The 21,370-nt window shown below is 47.3% G+C and overlaps 1 protein-coding gene across 1 annotated transcript in view; it reads right to left on the bottom strand.

Moving 5' to 3' along the window:
* The window catches only part of zmat4a (zinc finger, matrin-type 4a), a 153,837-nt gene that overhangs the window by 47,042 nt on the left and 85,425 nt on the right, over positions 1–21,370 (bottom strand). Inside the window, exon 4 of the mRNA XM_056279595.1 lies at positions 10,442–10,598. Within this exon, the coding sequence (XP_056135570.1) occupies positions 10,442–10,598 (157 nt within the window). The remainder of the gene's footprint in view (positions 1–10,441; positions 10,599–21,370) is intronic.

Genomic DNA, 21,370 nt, shown 5'->3' with positions numbered 1-21,370 from the left:
ATAATGGAAAAACTGACAAATCCTTCGAGATTACAAGAAGCACAACTAAAGAAAAGTGGCTGGACATTATTCAGAAGCCAGAATAGCGACAAAGATGACAGAAAGACAACTGATCTAGATATGGAAACTGTAAGAATGGATGGACTACTAAGTTTCTAACTCCCAAACAACATTTACTTTTAATTTTTACTTTTTTGTGTTTCATTTTAGGGTTTGTTTGATGTAAAATAATGAAAATACCAATAAAAACTAAAGTAGAAAAAAAGAAGTCCTGTTTCAGATTGTTAAGTATAAATTTAAGGTGTTTTTTTTAAACAAATGAAAACATGAAAATCAACATTCTCCACACTGGCAATGATATCTGCTCATTGGGGGCGCCTATTATATTAAAGTTAATGGTGCAATGTGTGGCTGCATACCCTCTGTGTTTGGGGTGACTAGATAAAGGATGTCAGGCCGCCATGTGCGTTCTGCTTTATCGACAGACAGCAGCCTCCAACAACACTGTCCCTCCCATGAGACGAGCAGATCAACCGTCCCACTCAGCTACTCCAGTCATGTTACTTATGTAGAAATCAATACGCCGGACTGCCTGCTGCCCCGATTTGTCTTCCTGACATTTTCTATTTGTGGCAGATCTGAAGTGCAATAAAACAGAGGTGCTTTAAATTATCACTTTGCAAGATAATAGCAGGTTTTGCTCCGGAGAGGCCGGCTGTTTGTTTTCATTTGTTCTTTGGATATTGAACAGGATGTTAAAGCAGAACCACAGACACACCTATCTTTCTTTTTTTTTTACTTCTTATGACAGTGGTGCATCTCCTGGTACGGGTACATAGGATGTGGTTTGGGATGGTGAGAAAAATCATGAGTGTGCGTGTACACTAGAAAGCATTGTAATGTCCCCGGAGTGTACTTCCATTGTCCAAGCCTAAATCCTGCACCAACCAGCATGACAAACAACTGTGACACCAGCTGAGGCCAAACAAAAACATGTGCCGGAGTTGGAAAACGATTAGTTTTTCTATTGGAGCAGTAAGTTTACATTTTTTCCCCCCACAACACATGCACGTGTGTGTGTGTGTGTGTGTGGATTACATGTATGTGAGTCTGTGAGGAATTGCTTTGTGTCAGGTGTAAGAGGTTCTTCTGGGTCCCTGCAGTTTGCTAAATGTCAGGGCGATTGATAGGTCTGCCAGAGCCTCCGTTGGCTGGGACCAGTGCTGCCTCTGCTCTGGACCATTGGCCACAGATGGCACGGTTAATGGCTGTATCTGTCTTTGACATGTGGGGAAAGGAGGAAACAGCAAATGGGCTGTCTGAACACTCCATCATTGCAATACAACCAATGTTCTTAGACAGCCAGCTGCAAATACAGCGACTGACTGACAAACGGGTTTTCAAACATGCTTGACCTGTGTGGAAATGTATTTATTTTTAGTAGTTGTTTGCTGACCTACCTAATTGTTCTGCACCAGAACAATTCAGATACACTTGAAAAAAACAAGACAAAAAGGAATCTTGGATTTTTTTTTTTTTGGACTGTAGTGAAGGTAACGCGGGACGGTGAACTAAACCCACTTTTATCTCTTCATCTGGTGTGTCACGTAAGTTCAAACAACCTGAACGATTACTTGCAAGTCTTGTTTTCGAACTTTCTCCTACTTTCTCTCCTAATTTGGCTTGTCCGATTCACTTTCCTCCTAAAATCCCGCCATTGCACAACCCCTGCAGTGGCTGAGGAACGTAAGACCACCACATGCATCCTCCGGCTAAGTGCTACTTTTTTACCGCCCCCCCTTTTTCTCCCCAATTGTACTTGGCCAATTACCCCATTCTTCTGAGCCGTCCCAGTCACTGCTCCCCCTCTTCTTCTGCCAATCCGGGGAGGGCTGCAGACTACCACATGCCTCCTCCAATACATGTGAAGTCGCCAGCCGCTTCTTTTCACCTAACAGTGAGGAGTTTCGCCAGAGGGACGTAGCACGTGGAAGGATCACGCTATTCCTCCCAGTTCCCTCTCCCCCCTGAACAGGTGCCCCGACCGACCAGAGGAGGCGCTAGTGCAGCGACCAGGACACATACCCACATCCGACTTCCCACCCGTAGACATGGCCAATTGTGTCTGTAGGGATGCTCGACCAAGCTGGAGGTAACATGGGGATTCGAACCGGCGATCCACTTGTTGGTAGGCAATGGAATAGAGTGCCACGCCCCCCCCGGCTAACTGCTCCTTTTCACCTGCCATCTGCCGGTTGTCTCCAGGACGGTGCAACATGCTCAGAGGCTCACGCCATTCCTCCCACATTTGCCTGCAGCCATATGGGCACTCCCACCACTTATAAGAGTTTCTAATTTTAATAATAATATCTGTGTTATTCAATTGTTTATGTTGTTGTGTGTCTGCGTGTGTGTGGGCGCATCCTCAGAACGCTGATTACCCAGGTGGCCCCAGCCCTCGCGTCCTTCCTTCGGGTCTGTTGAGTCCAAATTAAAACATGCTCCGAATGCCTCAAGTTATTTTCTTTGTATCTCTGGAGTACAGAGGATTTTGTCTGTCAAACTGTTTTCATTTCCTCCACCACGGCCTAAATTAAGTTACCTGGGAAAACAAAAAACAAAAACCCACAATTGGTTCTCATCTTGTAAAATTCATGATATTGGCATTTTACTGTTTACTCTACGTGGTTGTTCATTATGCACGCTGTGGCTGGGTTGAGTCCAGACAGTGTAAAAGACCAGTAAATTCATGTGCACTAGCATGATTGGATGATGAAACTGGCGTTGAAACAAGTGTTACCGAGGCCAACGTTAATTCAGTATGGACCCTGCATAGACGTTGATTGAAGCGGTGCCTCGTTTATCAGGTGTGACAGATCTTTAAGTTGTGCACTTCGGTTCTCACGTTGAGCTACTTCGATTCAGATTCCTGCTTAAGTCAAGTCAGACATACCTTTCTTATGTACCAAAAAACCCTCCCATTTTTAATGGTGTAAAACAAGGAATCTATATAGGAATACATGCCAAAGACTTCGATCATGTCATCGACTGGATACGAATGGTGAAAAATGTGAAACCTTGAGAGAAATTTATCTGATGAAGCAAAACTTTGGTTTTAGGCCAGTTGGGCTGGTTTTGAGGATGGTTCACAGCTTAAGTACCATCCATCCTGCCACTTCATCTTAAGAGAATGAGAAGACAAGACAGTGCAATGGTATGGGTGGTTTCTCCTTTTTTCACCCTGTGGTAACTTCCATCCCTTTTAACATGGCCAACAGTTACAAGTGCATTTACAAATTGCAGGTGTAGATTTTCCTTTCAAGAGAAACGCAACTGGAGAGTAGTTTTTGCACAACTTGGGTAGGAATCATCTGTCAATAAAAATCTTACATAGGCAAAAATAACATCTAATATATTCTTGATTATCCTTATTATTGAGTTTCTTGTTCCTTCATTGTCTACGGTCATCCTAAACAAAACTAAATCCAGCGCACACTTCATTTAAAGGCAATCCATGAGCAGAAATACAGGAAAAGCAAAAATTCATTAGACTTCAAAAATTCATTAACCTGTGGAGTTAGAAAACAACGAGACAGGAGATGTGAGAGTAGACGTAGTCGAGGTAGTTTACTAGCTCCAACTTAGCATGTCATACATTCGACAACGACACTGAACTGTGAACCGGAAGCGGAAGTGCATTATCTGACCCCTCGCCTCTTCCCTTAAAAGTACACCGTCCTCTTAGGTGAATGTCTCCCGTTATATAGATGTGGGTCACCACACAGGCCCCCCCAGAATTCACCTACACAAAACAATGCAAAACAGCAAAAGTGCAAGTCATGAACATAAAAATAGACTCTACAACAGAACAGTCAATGGCATAGTGCAAAGTCATGGGGAAAACAGGTGACGAGTCGGGGGGCAGACCCTGCGGCCATAACGGCTGCGCTTCACAGGAGGGGAAACAGATGGGGCCGAAACCCGGGCCATAGGCGGGGCCGAAGCAGGAACAGAGGCAGGTGCCGGGGCCGACCTAGGAGGGTGCCCCCGCCGCGGGGGTAGGGCCAATTGCATTGGCTCCCCAATGTCCAAGTGAGCGGGCTTGAGACGGTCTATAGCGACCCGCTCCGGCCTGCCTCCCATGTCCACCACAAAGTTCTTATCCCCCACCTCCAGGACGCGGAAAGGCCCGTCATATGGGGGCTGCAGCGGGGACCGATGGCTGTCGTGCCTAATGAAGACATACCTCGCCGATAGCAGATCCTTGGGGACGTAGGACCGGAGGAGGCAGTGTTGAGACATCGGAACGGGAGCGAAGGCACCGGCAGCACTCTGGGACACACTGAGGTGAGAGGCGGCCGACCAGGGAGCCGTAGTATCCGGAAGAAACTCCCCCGGAACCCGCAGGGGCTGGCCATACACCAGCTCAGCGGAGGAGGTCTGGAGGTCTTCCTTTGGGGCCGAATGCAGGCCGAGCATGACCCACGGGAGCCGGTCCATCCAGTCGCAGCCAGTGAGGCTTGCCCGCAGAGCGGCTTTCATGTCCCGATGGAACCGCTTACAAAGTCCGTTGCTCTGCGGGTTGTACGCCGTAGTGCGGTGGATCTTCACCCCCAGGTGCTCAGCGACCGCCGTCCAGAGCTCCGAGGTAAACTGGGAGCCCCGGTCGCTCGTGATGTCACCAGGTGTGCCGAAACGGGCCACCCAGCAGCCGATGAACGCCCGTGCTACCTCTGCTGCCGTCGTGGAGGACAAGGTAATAGCCTCTGGCCACCTGGTGGCCCTGTCCACAATAGTGAGGAGGAACGTATAACCACGGGAGGGGGGCAGGGGACCCAACAGGTCAACATTGACGTGGTCAAACCGCCTCTCTGGAACCACAAACGGCCCTAAAGCGGCCTTGGTATGGCGGTGCACCTTGGCGCGCTGGCACGCCACACACGAGCCGGCCCAGGCTCTAACATCCTTACGGAGCCCAGGCCAAACGAACTTGACGCTCACCAGCTTGGTCGAGGCCTTCACTCCCGGGTGGGAAAGGCCGTGGACGGTGTCGAAAACTCGGCGCCGCCAGGAAGTAGGCACCAGGGGGCGCGGTTGACCGGTGGAGATGTCACAGAGGAGGGTGGTGTTGGCCGCGTCGAACGTCACGTCCTCCAGCCGTAGCGCCGTAAGGGTTGACCGGTAGTCTTGAACGGTCGCGTCCTTGGCTTAATCCGCTGCCATAGCGGCGTAGTCGAGTCCCAAGTGAACGGCGTTAACAACCGCCCGTGAAAGGCAGTCGGCGACGAAGTTATCCTTGCCCGACATGTGTTGTATGTCCGTGGTAAACTCGGAAACCGCCACGAGATGGCGCTGCTGACGCCCAGACCACGGTTCTGAGGTTTTGGCCATACAGAACGTCAGCGGTTTGTGGTCCACGAAAGCGGTGAACTGTCGGCCCTCCAATAGGAACCTAAAGTGTCTGGTTGCGAGGAAGAGACCCAGTAGTTCCCTATCAAAGGTGCTGTATTTGCGCTCGCTCTCACGGAGCTGTTTACTGAAGAACGCCAACGGCTGCCAGCCCCCCCCCCCCCCACCCACTGCTCACACACGGCCCCCACGGCATAGTCGGAGGCATCCGTTGTAAGGGCAATGGGAGCGGCAGGCGATGGGTGAGCTAGCAGCGCAGCGTTGGCCAGCGCGGTCTTGGCGGCCACAAAAGCCTCGTCCATCCCCGAAGACCAGTCCAGCTCGTCCTTAGACTTCTTACCCCGCAGGGCCTCATACAGGGGACACATGATGTGGGCGGCACGGGGCAGGAAACGGTTATAAAAGTTCACCATGTCCAGGAATTCCTGCAGCGACTGTACAGTGCGGGGGCGGGGGAACATGGTGACAGCCTCAACCCTGGCAGGGAGGGAAACGGCCCCCTGTGGAGTGATGTGGTGCCCGAGGAAGGTGATGGACGACTCCCCGAACTGACACTTAGCTGGGTTGATGATGAGGCCGTGTTCACTGAGCCTGTCGAACAGCTGTCTGGGGTGCGTCATGTGTTCCTCCGCCGACGCGCTGGCCACGAGGATGTCGTCTAAGTACACAACAAAAATGGCATGTCGCGGAGCACAGAATCCATAAGGCGCTGACACGTCTGCGCCGCCCCTTTAAGGCCGAAAGGCATACGTAAAAACTCAAAGAGCCCAAAGGGTGTGATGACAGCCGTTTTTGGGACATCCAGTGGGTGGACCGGCACTTGGTGATACCCCCGCACTAAGTCGATTTTGGAATAGATGGCAGCGCCCGCCAGGTGGGTAGAGAAATCTTGTATGTGCGGTATGGGGTACCGGTCGGGGGTCGTGGCATTGTTTAGGCGACGGTAGTCCCCGCACGGGCGCCAACCCCCGTCGGCCTTAGTAACCATGTGAAGAGGGGAAGCCCACGGGCTGTCAGAACGGCGGACAATGCCGAGGCGCTCCATAGTCGAAAACTCCTCCCTGGCTATTGCGAGCTTGGCCGAGTCGAGGCGTCGGGCCCGGGCGTAAACTGGGGGGCCCACTGTGGTGATATGATGTTCCACGCCGTGCTTGGCCACCGCCGAGGATAAGGTGGGTGTGGTGAGCTCAGGGAAATTTGCGAGCAGGCGTTGGTATGGATCCCCGGTGGAGAGTGTGTTAGCGAGGCACAGCGCTCCAGCGCCCCCAAGCGTGCAGGGGTATGACGCAAAAGAGACGGCATCAGTCACGCGACAGTTTTTAACATCCACCAGCAGGTTGAAAGCACAGAGGAAATCCGCACCTAGGAGCGGGGTGGATACAGCAGCCATCACAAAGTCCCAGCCGAAACGTCGGCCGCCAAAACACACGTCCACATGTCTGATACCGTACGTCCGAATGGACGTGCCGTTGGCGGCGTCCATCTGGGGGCCGTGACTGTCGGTCATCGTGTCCACAGCTTGTGCTGGTAGTATGCTGCGTTGAGCGCCAGAGTCAACCAGCAGCCGCCGGCCCGACAAGGAGTCTCTGATGAACAACAGCTTGCAGTCACGGCCGGCGCCCATAGCCGTTAACGAGCGCCGGCCTTGGCGTTTCCCTGAACCCTGTAACTGCAGGGTTTGCGACACCGTTTTGCTTTTGCCCCAAACCTGGCATGGTAATAACAGAGCCCGTCGTCAGGTTGGCGGCGGGCTGTCACCGCAGCCGCGGTGTCCATATAGTCGTACACAGGTGGTGGTGGGGCGGTCTGGTGGGGTAGCAGGGCATGCACAAACTGTTGCCGGTTGGCCAGGAAAACCCTGTCTGCTTCAGCAGCCAGAGAACGGTAGTCCTTGGAGGCGGCGAGAGGAGAACTGGCCAGTGCTGTGCGTACAGGTGCGGGGAGCTGCCTCAGAAAAATGTGTGTGAAAAGAAAGGCCGGATCAGCCGATCCCAGCACAGACAGCATTTTTTCCATTAACTCAGACGGTTTGCCGTCGCCGAGGCCATTCGGGGACAGTAAACGGTCTGCCTTCTCCAGCTCCGACAGTTCAAATAGTTTCAGGAGGAATGTCTTTATAGCATCGTACTTGCCAGCAGCTGGCGGAGCTTCCAACAGTGTCATTGCTCGCGCCGTTGTCGATGCGTCTAACGCCGCCACTACGTGGAAGTACTGCGTTGCATCCTGCGTTATCCCTCTCAGCTGGAACTGGGCTTCCAAATGTTGAAACCACGGCCGTGGATTATGCTGCCAAAAGTCGGGTAGCTTCACAGTAGTGGCGTAAATGCTAGCGTTAGCAATAGCCATGTTGTTAGCACCGGCGTCGGGAGCGGGTACCGCGGCAGCATTATTCCCGGCGTCTTCGTTGTCAGACATACTCGTATTAGTAGTTCGATCACGTCGGGGTCACCAATGTGGAGTTAGAAAACAACGAGACAGGAGACGTGAGAGTAGACGTAGTCGAGGTAGTTTACTAGCTCCAACTTAGCATGTCATAAATTCGACAACGACACTGAACTGTGAAGCGGAAGTGCATTATCTGACCCCTCGCCTCTTCCCTTAAAGGTACACCGTCCTCTTAGGTGAATGTCTCCCGTTATATAGATGTGGGTCACCACAAACCAAGACTTTGGAAAAAGCCAGTGTGGGAACAAACTCGTAGACAAAAATCCCCAGTCTATACAATGAATGGGCCGAGTCTGAATTGGAACAGCTCGGCGGACACATCGCAATATGCACAAAACCCAAACAATGTCAGACGGTCAGAAATGGAATCTGTCCTGACCAACGTTTCCCAGCAGACATTCTCTCCACGTAGAGTTAAATTCATCTTGGTGGGATGATGAAAATGCAAAACAGTCTAGACAAAAGCCTTACAGAGAGAAAACCTCTAAGAATACCGGACATTTTTTTAACGCGGGGCTGCAAAGAACTGTCCATTTAATATACTATAATAAACGAGAAAAGAGCTTTGCATTCCACTATTGCTGATCAACTCTGTTGTCCGTCTGAGAAAATAATAACTGCAGATGCTTTTTCCAATGCCAGTGTAGAGAAAATTCAGTCTAGACAGACCTGCACAAGGAGACCTCAACCTCTCTGAAAAAAGGGTCAGCATCACAAGACAATATTCAATTCACACCAGAAGATTCCAGGGTGAAGAAAAGTGCCGACGAAGAATATTTGAGTCCGGAAAACAACGAGATGCACTCACTGAAAATTTTTTTTGTCTGGAAATCATCACCAGGCATTCTGGGTGAACAAACAAAGCTCAAGGTTCATCTATTCTCATCTCTGGCTTTTTTTAGTGGACTCAGGTGTCGGACCAGGGAGCAATCAAAGTTTAAAGCATTCGCTATGCCTCTCATTCACTTTCCCCTGTGCGGCCATCTCGTTATTCTAGCAACTGTCAATTTGCATGTAGATTCATGGTGAACAGCTGCCTACACATTACAACCACTGTCACACCGCCATCCCCCAGCAGCAGCTGATTAAATCCTAACAAAACAGGCCCAGAGTGGAGAAAAACCACGAGACCCAAGTGACCTGCTGTTTGACAATCTGTAGATAACATGTTGCTACATCGTTGAGGTTTTGGGGCTGGATGAATTTTCATTTGCATTCATGCAATTTCTTTTCTAGCCAAATTTGACGAGCAACACGGGCTTGGAAAACAGGCTCCTTACGACTTTCATAACCCGCATCATGACTCAAAATAGTATCACTATGATGGTCTGACCCTTTCAACTATATTCTGCCCTTAACAGCACTGTGTGTGTGTGTGTGTGTGTGTGTGTGTGTGTGTGTGTGTGTGTGCCATTTTTAAAAAGAGCACCGACTCAAGCCACATCAATGATGCATGTGCAGCCCACTAAGATACCGGATAAGAGGAACAATTATTGGGTCAAAGTTCAACCTGAGAGGCAAAATGCTGCAGAGAGATATTTCACGTATCGATAAAGAAATGGAGAAAGCATGTGAGGAAGATGGCTGCATCAATATGGAGTGAACACACATCCAAACACCCGGAGCAGATATCTCTCACTGCAGAATTAAAGACCAGCTTATCAAGGAATTTCTTCTTGTTTTAAGCCTCACAGAGCATATTTCAAGATACTGCTGGTAAAATGTTCATTACCCTACTGGCAGACATCTTCACTTGTTTCAAGAAATGTGCACTTCATGATAACAGGACTTGTTTCAAGACACCTACTCCAAGACAGAGATTATGTTAAATCAATTTCATGTTCAATTTTAAGTTTCACTTTATTGTCATATGCATATAAAAAACTACCATGTACCTTCAAATGCAATGAAATGCATGTGCCCTGTTTGTTGCTTTAAGATTCTTTTCCTGTTTTTACTTATGACAAGTCTTATAACCAGGAAACAAGTACACACTCTTGAAACAAGCAATATCAACTGTCAGTGGGGTTGGAACATTTTAGCAGCAATACCCCCCCCAATTATACCTGGCCAATCACCCCACTCTCTGAGCCTCCCCGGTCGCTGCTCCACCCCCTCTGCCAACCTGGGGAGGGCTACAGTGGGAGGATCACGCTATTCCCCCCGAACAGGCGCCCCAATCGACAAGAGGAGGCGCCCCAACCGACAAGAGGAGGCGCTAGTGCAGCGACCAGGACACATGGCCACATCTGGCTTCCCACCCTCAGACATGGCCAGTTGTGTCTGTAGGGATGCCCGACCAAGCCGAAGGTAACACGGGGATTCGAACAGGCGATCCCCGTGTTGGTAGGCAATGGAATAGACCGCTACGCTACCCGGATGCCCCTACCAGCAATAGCTTGAAATAAGCATTACAAGACTTACTAAAACCAGATAAAATACCTTGATAAGTGTGTATTTTTTGCAGTGTATTTCACCTTTAAGTTTTTTTTTAATAAATCCAAATTGTTTTTAGTTGCTTTTGCAATATTGCTGATGTAAGATATATATACAAAAAAAAAATGTTGAGGTGAGACAGGTTAGATACCTTTGGCTGTAATGTTGGGCTGCTCCCCCAACAGCAGCTTTAGCCTCTTGGCATGGATTTTACCCTGGTAGTGTGACTGTGCCACCACTGCAGAGGTGAAGGACATGTTACATAGTGTGCAGCACTTGTTCTTGTCCACATCACCTTCCTCGCTACCCTGCAAAAAAAAAAAAAAAAAAAAGACACACAGAAAGGTTTATTGACACAGAAAAAAGAGGGGGGGGGGGCAGAGGCCATCAATACAGAAGTGAATCAAAGACACCTTATAAATGGAAAAGAAATCTGTGAAGAAGTCTGAATGCAAAAAACCGACGTCTATCAGAGGAGGAAAACAGGACCCTGTGTTGCCACTGTCTAATAAGAACTAGCATTTATTGACGTACATTATGCAGTGTATTTTCCACTGGTAGGGCCTAAATGATTCGGTGGGCTACCCCTTTATTTCACAGAAACAAGTCTTGTGCCTTTACGTGTGTTAAAAGTAATCTCTACCACTCCAGCATCGGCTTTTGGTGCAGGATTCTTGGTTGGTTAAATTGTTTTCTGTCCCGGTGCGACACAAATGGAGTCAACTCTTCTCGGAAGACTGATAGCGGAACCGGTTGGACTGATGGCAGACCCCTTCCCGAGTCTCCATCTGTGTTGGCTGATGGGAAACACATTAGAGAGCAGCCTGCCATGCACTGAGAGATGGATGCTCACCGTTTCCACTAATAAAGCAGGGGGGAGGAGAGGAAAACTTAGTTGCACCAAGCGGGGTCATTGGAAGGGCTGCTATTTATCGTTGAGGAAGGAAATGATACGCAAACTTTATTTCTGACGTCTGGTCTTTTCCTTCTAGTGCTTTCCAGAATCAGAAAGTGAGTTTCTAAGCAACCGCTATGAACACGTAGAGATGTGTGTATACTTATTTGTCTATTCCTCATTGCTAAATTGGGATAATTAAGCCATTATCCTTCATGCTGTGTCTGTCTGTGACAGTTTGTGCATTTTATCCCATGATCTCTGTGGTGGTCTGTAGAGCATAACATGGGCGGCACACTGGTGTACATCTGTAGATCTGTAGAGTAATAAACACTCATAAAATCTGTATAGGAACAACAAATCTCAGACTGTCGTCATAAAGAAATTGAAACTGTAATTCTACTCTTTCCCCTATGATGCTCTGACTCTAATCTGTATCTCTGTATCTTTCTTGAATTGAAACCAATTTTATTTACTTTACTTTCTGATTGACTGACTGAGCTAAGAAGCAAGACGTGAGAAGTGAAGATGAGTTTTAAATCATGTTACAAACAGTTTGATTACATTGTCAGTGCTATAGTAACATGAATTATAAAAAAGACCCATTTTTTGAGTTTTGAGATGGAATTATTTATGGAAATCTTATTCTTGATACTCCAACTGTTGCCAAGTCAGTGCAAATACACTTAAATCCCCTTCGGCTATGTACATTTCAAATCATTTTTAGCAGACCCTTGGCCCACCATCCCTAAAAAACATTTCTATCTTTCTCCATTCTAGCCATAAATGAATGCACAAAACACATTCATCCAAGCTGAGCTGAATCTCGGAGCCAGGAATACCATTTCAGACTCTTCTCAACCAGCAAACCCATGTTTTGATCCGTCTGCCCCCGGGTAAGTGTTTCAGGGCAATAATGACAAAAATGAATCCTTCTCCCAGCAGCATTTGCCCCGAGGCCTTCTGCACCTCCTCCTCATTTTTCTCCCCAATTGTATTCAGCCAATTACCCCACTCTTCTGAGCCGTCCCGGTCTCTGTTCCACCCCCTCTGCCAATCCAGGGAGGGCTGAATACTACCACGTCTCCTGCGATACATGTGGAGTTGCCAGCCGCTTTTTTTCACCTGACAGTGAGGAGTTTCGCCAGGGGGACGTAGCGCATGGGAGGATCACGCTATTCCCCCCCAGTTCCCCCTCTCCCCTGAACAGGCGTCCCGACCGACCGGAGGAGGTGCTGGTGCTTTGGTCAGGCGCAGTGACCAGGGCACACACCCACATCTGGCTTCCCACCCGCAAACACGGCCAATTGTGTCTGTAGGGACGCCTGGAGGTAATGCAGGGATTCGAACCGGTGAGCCCCGTGTTGGTAGGCAACACAATAGACCGCTATGCTACCCGGACACCCCCGTAAATTGTTTGGTAGAACAAATAAGAAACAGGTCTGGAAGAAAAAGATCGATTCAGCGCAAAATCGCGATACAAAGCCATAACGGTTTTGTTATCGTGACGATTCTCCTGAATTGCAATAGACAGGTGCCTTGAGGAGGTTTGATGTGATGATTTCTACATCTATGAATGTCTGAATTTAAATTGTTTGAATCTTTTACTCAGGGAAGTATACTCATTCATGTTTTAAGTTTTTGTAATAACCTTTTGCGCGACATACGTTTTTAGAAAGAAGCAATGTCGGAAGAACAATTCCGTACTCGCATTTCTGCCGAAGCCATAATCAGTGTTTTGTTATTTAATAATGAAATCTGAATATCGAATTGCAATATTTGTAATATCATTAAAAAAATATTGCAATATGTATTGAATCAACACTAAAATATCATTATAATGTCGAAGTGGGAGGTGCCTGGTAATTTCCAGACCTACAAAGACGGGAACATTGCTAACGTCCTTTGGCTGATATGGCATTAAAGTTGTTGAAGTTTTGAATCTCGAAAATTTCCGCCCCAGCCATAACATTCACTGTGTGTTTGATCCAGTCAAATGACTGTATGTCAACACAGCATGTAGGGGAGAGAAAAGTTGTTCATTTCAGGGAACTATGCTGCTACTGTAGTGGTTATAGGGGTACATAATTCCCCTTATTGAGCTAGTAGGAACGTTGGTTTACAGCTGCTGTTTTCTTGGTTCGGGTTTACAGTGATACACTTCCGCTGCACGGGTTTTTGTGCTGTTGTTGTAGTGATGGTGAAGGAATAAATGGTGCACGTTGTGTAGCCGAAAGAGAAAGTTGTCACGACTCCTGCTTGAGCTCCTCTACACTACCTCAGATACGGCCTCAGTGTAGTGAGCTGTAATCTGGCCCTGATCATTACTGTGTGGCTGGATAGAGAGGAGGCAAAAGCATCCCTCTTCCTCCCACAGTGTGATAACAGCAGAGTAGGCCTGCCTGAGCGCTGCTGCACTCCCACATATTCTGAGACACACCAGTGTGTGCTGCAGCGCCTACACACAGATGTACAAATATGTATGCGTGCACATATACACACACACACACACACACACACACACACACACACACACACACACACACACACACACACACACACACACACACACACACACACACACACACACACACACACACACACACACACAGCCCTTCCTTTTGCCCTTGCCACTGTCCTTCACTGTGTTACCGTTACTGACTAACACACATGCTAACTAACACACATCAACTCTCTCTCACACACACACACACACACACACACACACACACACACACACACACACACACACACACACACACACACACACAAAATTCCTTACCTAAGGGGGACTTGTAAACTATCATTTCATTCTATTGAAATGATGGCATACCCATTCATAATAATAACAATACAAATTCAGGTTTGGAGCAAAAACAAGGGTTGAGTCGTCATCTAGAAATGGAGAGGAAGCATCATTTCATGGTAAATTAATACTGGGTAAAGCGGTGGCTAATTGCAGGGAAATGTAAGGGCTGGAGTGAGGTGTACTGTTATGTGCCAGACTGATGATCACAGTGTGTTTGGGAGAGCTGAGGAAGGCATTAGCATCTGCACCATGTTATGGATCTATGCTAGTATGCACTGGTCTGGTTAATACGACATGTGCAGCTCAGACACAATTCAGATACGACGTGCCTATTTGGGCATGGGGATTTATAGGGATTTCTAACAACCCTCAATGATCTAAATGGTACTGTCTTGAAGTTTTTCTTCTTCTCAGAAACTGTACATGTCATTTGAAACACATTTAATCTTTTGTCATATTTCAGTAGTCATGTATGGTCAGGCTTTTTTTCTGTAATCTGAACACAAACACTAAGAAATAATTGGAGTTCTGCATGGGCAGGATATATTGCTGTGCTGCACTTTTCTGAAGAGGTTTGTGATGGAGAGAGAGAGAAAGAGAGAGAGAGAGTGAGAGAGAGAGAGAGAGAGAGAGAGAAAAGGCTACAGAAAGCACAGCAGTTCAGAGAAAAAGGGTTTGCCTCATTTCCATTCATGTGAAGCATAATAAAATAATCTTTTTGATTTGCAAGCAGTAAATTCTCTTTGTTGTCAGCGCTGTGCTGCACATTTTCAAGTGAAACGGCGTTTCCTTGCCTGCCTGTATACTTGGCATAATAAAGTATAGTAGTAGCTTTGTGAAGTCTGACCGCACTGGACTTTTATTTTATTGGAACTATACAGTTGGGGGTTTTCCTTCCTGTTGCCAGTGCCTCAGAAGGGCATAGCATTAACTTTTTCTGGATTCCATTCAAGCGGCCTCCATCTGGGGTTCTGCCTTGTGTTTCTAATGCTCAAGTCAATGCACTTCATAGTCCAGGAGCATGGTGCTCCTTGAGATCGTGGCTTTGGGATGCAGCGACGTCTGGTATCCGGATCGGCCCCATCGGACGGCCAGATGGCTTGTGCAGGGCAGCATAACGCTGGGGCTAAATCTGTAGGTCAGGGAACACTCACAACTCGTGTGCATCTCCCCCTGAGGCGTACACGGTAAAAATAGGACAGCTAAGTGTGGGGTTATCCCTAAAAAAGAACTAAATACAGCTTCGGACAATGCAGTCTATTGCTGTCAAGCAGACCGTGCAGGGGAGTGCTGAGCAGTGCACACACACACACACACACACACACACACACACACACACACACACACACACACACACACACACACACACACACACACACACACACACACACACAGTGGTCAGACGCACAGGACTCTGACCTTCACAAGCAAACAGCAGCCGGTGCCAACAGGGACTGAGAATTATCCAACCCTGCAACCCAGAATTCAATCTAAATAATGTGTCACTAGGGAACATGGACCCTCCTGGAGCAGGGCCGAGGAACAAAAATGATGAAGACAAAATTATTACACCCATTGGTGGGGAAAGGGGGTGTCATCCTAAATCTAGTCTTCACTCCATTTTCATACCCAATTAAACCAGCGACTGGAACTTCTATAGATGCAATTTGTATTAATCTGACAAAAAAGCTTCTTTATTTTACTAAATTAAAAAATGTCCTGTTCATCTAATGCCTATTCTGTGTGGGACATCATGGACAGCCTTGCTGTGAGAAATGAAGATAGTCAGATTGGGAATACCATTTCAAGGACACTCATCTTATGAAAAGCTCATTGGCTTGCACAGTCAGCTATTTTGAGGAAACGAACACTGGCTTGTCAATGCAAATGACTTTTCTGCTCTTTTTTCACTCATCCATCCTGTTCTGGATGGAGACTCGGACCCCCCAGGGGCTAGCATTGAGTCAATATCCACTGTGGGAATGGGCTGAGTTTGCCTGGGGTGAAGCTCAATGACAGAGATCATTTAAATGTGACTTTTCATTTTGAAAGGATTTTGCCTTGCACGCGTGCATGCTCTTTTTCACGCATGCTCTTTTTCACCGTTGGACATCTATACTTGGGAGCTGCTCAGTCTCCAACAGTCTCTTAAGCTTGGTTTACACCGCAAGTCTTCAGAAATCAGGAACAATTTATTTGTCATTTCATTTCATGTACATGAAATGGAACAAAATATTGTTTCTCCCAGCCCACAGAAGTGCAACACAAAGACAAAAACAAATATCCCAAAACTAAAAAACATATATATCCAAACTGCAGAAAACTACAAAAACTACAAAACTACAAAAACACTTATCCAAAAACTTCCTTATGTAGCATATCCAAAAAAAATTCCTTGTCCAAGAGAAAGAACGTCAGCCAGGACGACTGTCGGAACTGCCAGTCTACATGGGCTAGCAGTTAGCTTAGCCTGCCTCACTTCCGCATCCTGTCAGACCTCCCTCGGTGTTTCCTCTTCTGGTGCAGCTCCGGGCAGGCCCGTGGTCCCTGGGCCCACCGGATGCAGCAGACCTGGCTCCCTCAGCCACACCAATGCCAACTCTCCCAGCCAAACACCTTCAACACACCTCCACGCACTCCACACAACGGCACTAAAACACAGCCGATGCTAGGTGAGGCCACCGAACAGACTGCCCTCAGTGTTATTGGAACTGCCAGTCTGCATGGGCTAGCAGTTAGCTTAGCCTACCCCGCTTCCGCGTCCTGTCAGACCGCCCTCGGTGTTTCCTCTTCCGCTGCAGCTCCAGGCAGGGTCAGGTTCCCTGGGCCCACAGGTCACAGCAGACCAAGCTCTCTCAGCCGATCCAGCGCCAGCTCTCCCAGCCATCAAACGAAGACACAAACTTAGACACAGATGTGGACAAAGACACTGCATGGTCGGTACGGGCTGAAGCTGCTGTACAGGTGAGTTTGCGCCGCCATCTTGATGCCCAGTTCCAATTTTTTGCCTATATGCAATATTTTTGATCACCTCTTAACATCTACTTAAAAGTGACCCATGTCCAACTCCTGTGCTTACACTATAACTCTTTTGGTTTGCTCTTGAAACAAGCCGCGTGACTGCCTACACCAGTTTGGTCAGAAATAAACAACTAAGACGTGTACACCACATCGTTAAAATGTGAGTGTGTTGCATTTTGAATAATGTAAAATTTGTAACGACCTGAAAAGTCCGACCTGTGCGATAATGTGAGTCTCATCTGGCAGATATCAGGTTCCCATACAATTTATTTCCATGTATGAATGTGGTCAGAATCAGATCTGAAAATATCCCATTCCATTTTTTTCCTGGTTACAAGGTCATAATACAGATTTGCTCTGTGCCACATGTGAGCAAAAAAAAATGTAATTGGGTCACTTGTCCCAGGTCACTGCACTCACTCCTAAGCTACAGCTTAACAGTGGCTGGTTAGGGGTGAGTTGAAGGTGAGAGAATGGGGGTGCATTGACACTAGTTTTATGAAGTTGCACTGTTAAATAGAGAGAGTGGAGTCCACCGTTGTGTGGAGATTATACACACCAATGTTTCCCATTACTTGGCACTATTGTTCCTTAGCGTGTGTGTGTGCGTGTGTGTGCGTGTGTGCGTGCACGCGTGAGGGGGGTTGTGGATGATTCACATCCGGTAATTAATGGGCTTTGAAATACTTTTTTTTTTACATTTTCTTTTTTATTGGCAGACAGAGATCTTACCAGAGAATATTACAAATCTGTTACTTCACGTCTGTTTTGACAATTATATCAATTAAATATCTCAATAAAATCAGGTAAAGGTAGCAAGGAAAAAAAAAATCCAGGTTCAAAATTATTTCCATTAGGTTCACCATCACGACAGCCATCTCTATTATCCGAGGGAATCTTACTTTATTTTTCTCTTACATTCTCAAAGTCACACTTTGACACGAATAAAAAAAATAGATAAGTAATAAACAAATAACTTGGAAATATGAAAACAATTACACTTTTATTTGCTACTTGTTATATTGTGTACTTGTACCTGACAGTTAAAGTGTAATTTTTTTTGGTGGGGGGGCAAAGCAAACATAAGAAAACATAACATTTCCAGATGAACGTTTATCGGGTTCCTTCCTCATTGGCCATATTTCTCAGGCACCAGTTGCTGGTACCAAACAGAACTATGTACAACTGGGAGGAATGGTAATGTTCACGTTATACACACACGTGTCTCACATAAAGTCTTGTCTTTGGTGTCTGATAAAGTCAATCCACCTGGACCACATGTTGGTACATTTATCTTGGTGTACTCTCAGGGAATACACAAATTTCTCCATTGTATATATTTGATGGGATAGGCTCCAGTATCCCCGCGACCCTGAGAGCCGGATAAGCGGTTTGGATAATGGATGGATGGATGGATGTCAATCCATTCCTCTATCACAGGAGCTCAGGGCTTTAGACTCTTGCGGGTTATGGCTCTTTTCCATGCAGCCAGCAGGATTGTCATAAGCATGCTCCTATCTATGAAGTGTATCTCTTGTGGGATATAAGTACAGAACATCGAACCTAAAAGGGGTAGTGGGGCCCTGACACAATGTCAGGCTGTCGGTGAGCGTCTGTGGCCCTAGTTTTTGCGGTGTGTCCCCGAACTTTTCGATTGAATCGGTGGAGTGCGTCGGTGAGAGAAATCACTCTGATTGGCTGTTCAGCTTAGCGAATCAGTGCAGAACATGCATGCTAGTTATGCCGTCGGCTGTAGTCTTTGTGGTGTGTTCAAGCGCTACATTTTGGCCCAGACGGCAGGCGATGTGAGGTGACACAACAGTCGGCCTTCGCCACCGCTAGTCGGTTTGGTGTGTCTGGGCCCTAAGACATTACAGAACATGTGTAGTGGTGAAAACAGAACTCTGGCATAAGATCGAAAATAAACTTGTTATATCAGGTGAGATTTTCTTTTTGGCCACTGAGCTCTTCAGAAACTGTCCGTTGTTCGCTAACATATATCCAAAAAAAAAAAAAAAAGGAAAAAGAAAAAAAAAATCACTGTCCGGGAGAATGAACGCCAGCCAGGATGACTGTCAGAACTGCCGGTCTGCATGGGCTAGCAGTTAGTTTAGCCTGTCCCGCTTCCGTGTCCTGTCAGACCGCCCTTGGCGTTTCCTCTTTGGGTGCAGCTCCGGGCAGGGGCGTGGTCCTTGGGCACACCGGAGGCAGCAGACCAGGCTCCCCCAGCTGAGCCAATGCTAGCTCTCCCAGCCAGACATCCTCGACACACCTCCCCACACTCCACACAATGACACCAAAAACACAGTCAATGGCAGGCGAGGCCACCGCCAGACCGCCCTTGGTGTTATCGGAACTGCCGATCTGCATGGGCTAGCAGTTAGCTTAGCCTGCCCTGCTTCCAGAAGTCAGCAGAAGTCTTGCTTTTCAAAATTACTCTTCCTGAAAAGTCCATAGTGCCCCATATGGCTCGGAGGACAGTAAGCTGTATTGCCTTCCATCCATCCATTATCTGAACTGTTTATCCTGCTCTCAGGGTCGTGGGGATGCTGGAGCCTATCCCAACAGTCATTGGGCGGCAGGTGGAGAGACACCCTGGACAGGCTGCCAGGCCATCACAGGGCAGCTGTATCACCTTTCCTTGCCCATATACTAAACCTTTTTTTCATTCACACTGGGGGAAAAAACCACAACCGAAAACACACCACCTTAATAGTTTTGATATTCTCTATATTGCACACTTTCCAAGTTACCTTCGAAATCATCGAGGACAAATTAACAAATAGATTTGCTCTGTCCAACATACACTCACCGGCCACTTTATTAGGCACACCCGTCCAACTGCTCATTAACGCAAATTTCTGATCAGCCAATCACATGGCAGCAACTCAATGCATTTAGGCATGTAGACATGGTCAAGACGATCTGCTGCAGTTCAAACCGAGCATCAGAATGGGGAAGAAAGGTGATTTAAGTGACTTTGAACGTGGCATGGTTGTTGGTGCCAGACGGACTGGTCTGAGTATTTCAGAAACTGCTGATCTACTGGGATTTTCACGCACAACCATCTCTAGGGTTTACAGAGAATGGTCCGAAAAAGAGAAAATATCCAGTGAGCGGCAGTTCTGTGGGCGAAAATGCCTTGTTGATGCCAGAGGTCAGAGGAGAATGGCCAGACTGGTTCGAGCTGATAGAAAGGCAACAGTAACTCAAATAACCACTCATTACAACCGAGGTATGCAGAAGAGCATCTCTGAACGCACAACACGTCGAACCTTGAGGCAGATGGGCTACAGCAGCAGAAAACCACACCGGGTGCCACTCCTGTCAGCTAAGAACAGGAAACTGAGGCTACAATTCGCACAGGCTCACCAAAATTGGACAATAGAAGATTGGAAAAACATTGCCTGGTCTGATGAGTCTCGATTTCTGCTGCGACATTCGGATGGTAGGGTCAGAATTTGGCGTCAACAACATGAAAGCATGGATCCATCCTGCCTTGTATCAACGGTTCAGGCTGGTGGTGGTGGTGTAATGGTGTGGGGGATATTTTCTTGGCACACTTTGGGCCCCTTAGTACCAATTGAGCATCATGTCAACGCCACAGCCTACCGGAGTATTGTTGCTGACCATGTCCATCCTTTTATGACCACAGTGTTCCCATCTTCTGATGGCTACTTCCAGCAGGATAACGCGCCATGTCATAAAGCTCGAATCATCTCAGACTGGTTTCTTGAACATGACAATGAGTTCACTGTACTCAAATGGCCTCCACAGTCACCAGATCTCAATCCAATAGAGCACCTTTGGGATGTGGTGGACCGGGAGATTCGCATCATGGATGTGCAGCCGACAAATCTGCAGCAACTGCGTGATGCTATCATGTCAATATGGACCAAAGTCTCTGAGGAATGTTTCCAGTACCTTGTTGAATCTATGCCACGAAGGATTAAGGCAGTTCTGAAGGCAAAAGGGGGTCCAACCCGGTACTAGCAAGGTGTACCTAATAAAGTGGCCAGTGAGTGTATGTTTGATGAGTGTTTCCTCAGAAGTGATCGCCGGAAGTGGGATCTATCAGTCATATCCAGCTCTAGTTCCTTCTACCTAGCAAAATAACACTCGATATACTCTTTTCAATCCTGCCATCATTATATTTTGGCTATATTTTAGTTGAAATTGCCTTTAACAAACTCAGCCATGTATCTTATCTCTACTGGCCCCACTTGAGGACAAACACTAATGAGTGCACCCTTAAATAAACTTGCTTCATTTTGCTTTGTATTTGCATTGTACAACTCGGTGCATGCCCGAGGGTTGATTAATATGCATTTTCCCTGCAAAAATAATGAAATGAA

Source organism: Lampris incognitus, chromosome 1 (assembly GCF_029633865.1).
Source record: "Lampris incognitus isolate fLamInc1 chromosome 1, fLamInc1.hap2, whole genome shotgun sequence".
NCBI classification, from domain to species: domain Eukaryota; kingdom Metazoa; phylum Chordata; class Actinopteri; order Lampriformes; family Lampridae; genus Lampris; species Lampris incognitus.
Note: the sequence above shows the minus strand (reverse complement) of the source record. Positions and strands in the feature narration are given on the sequence as shown.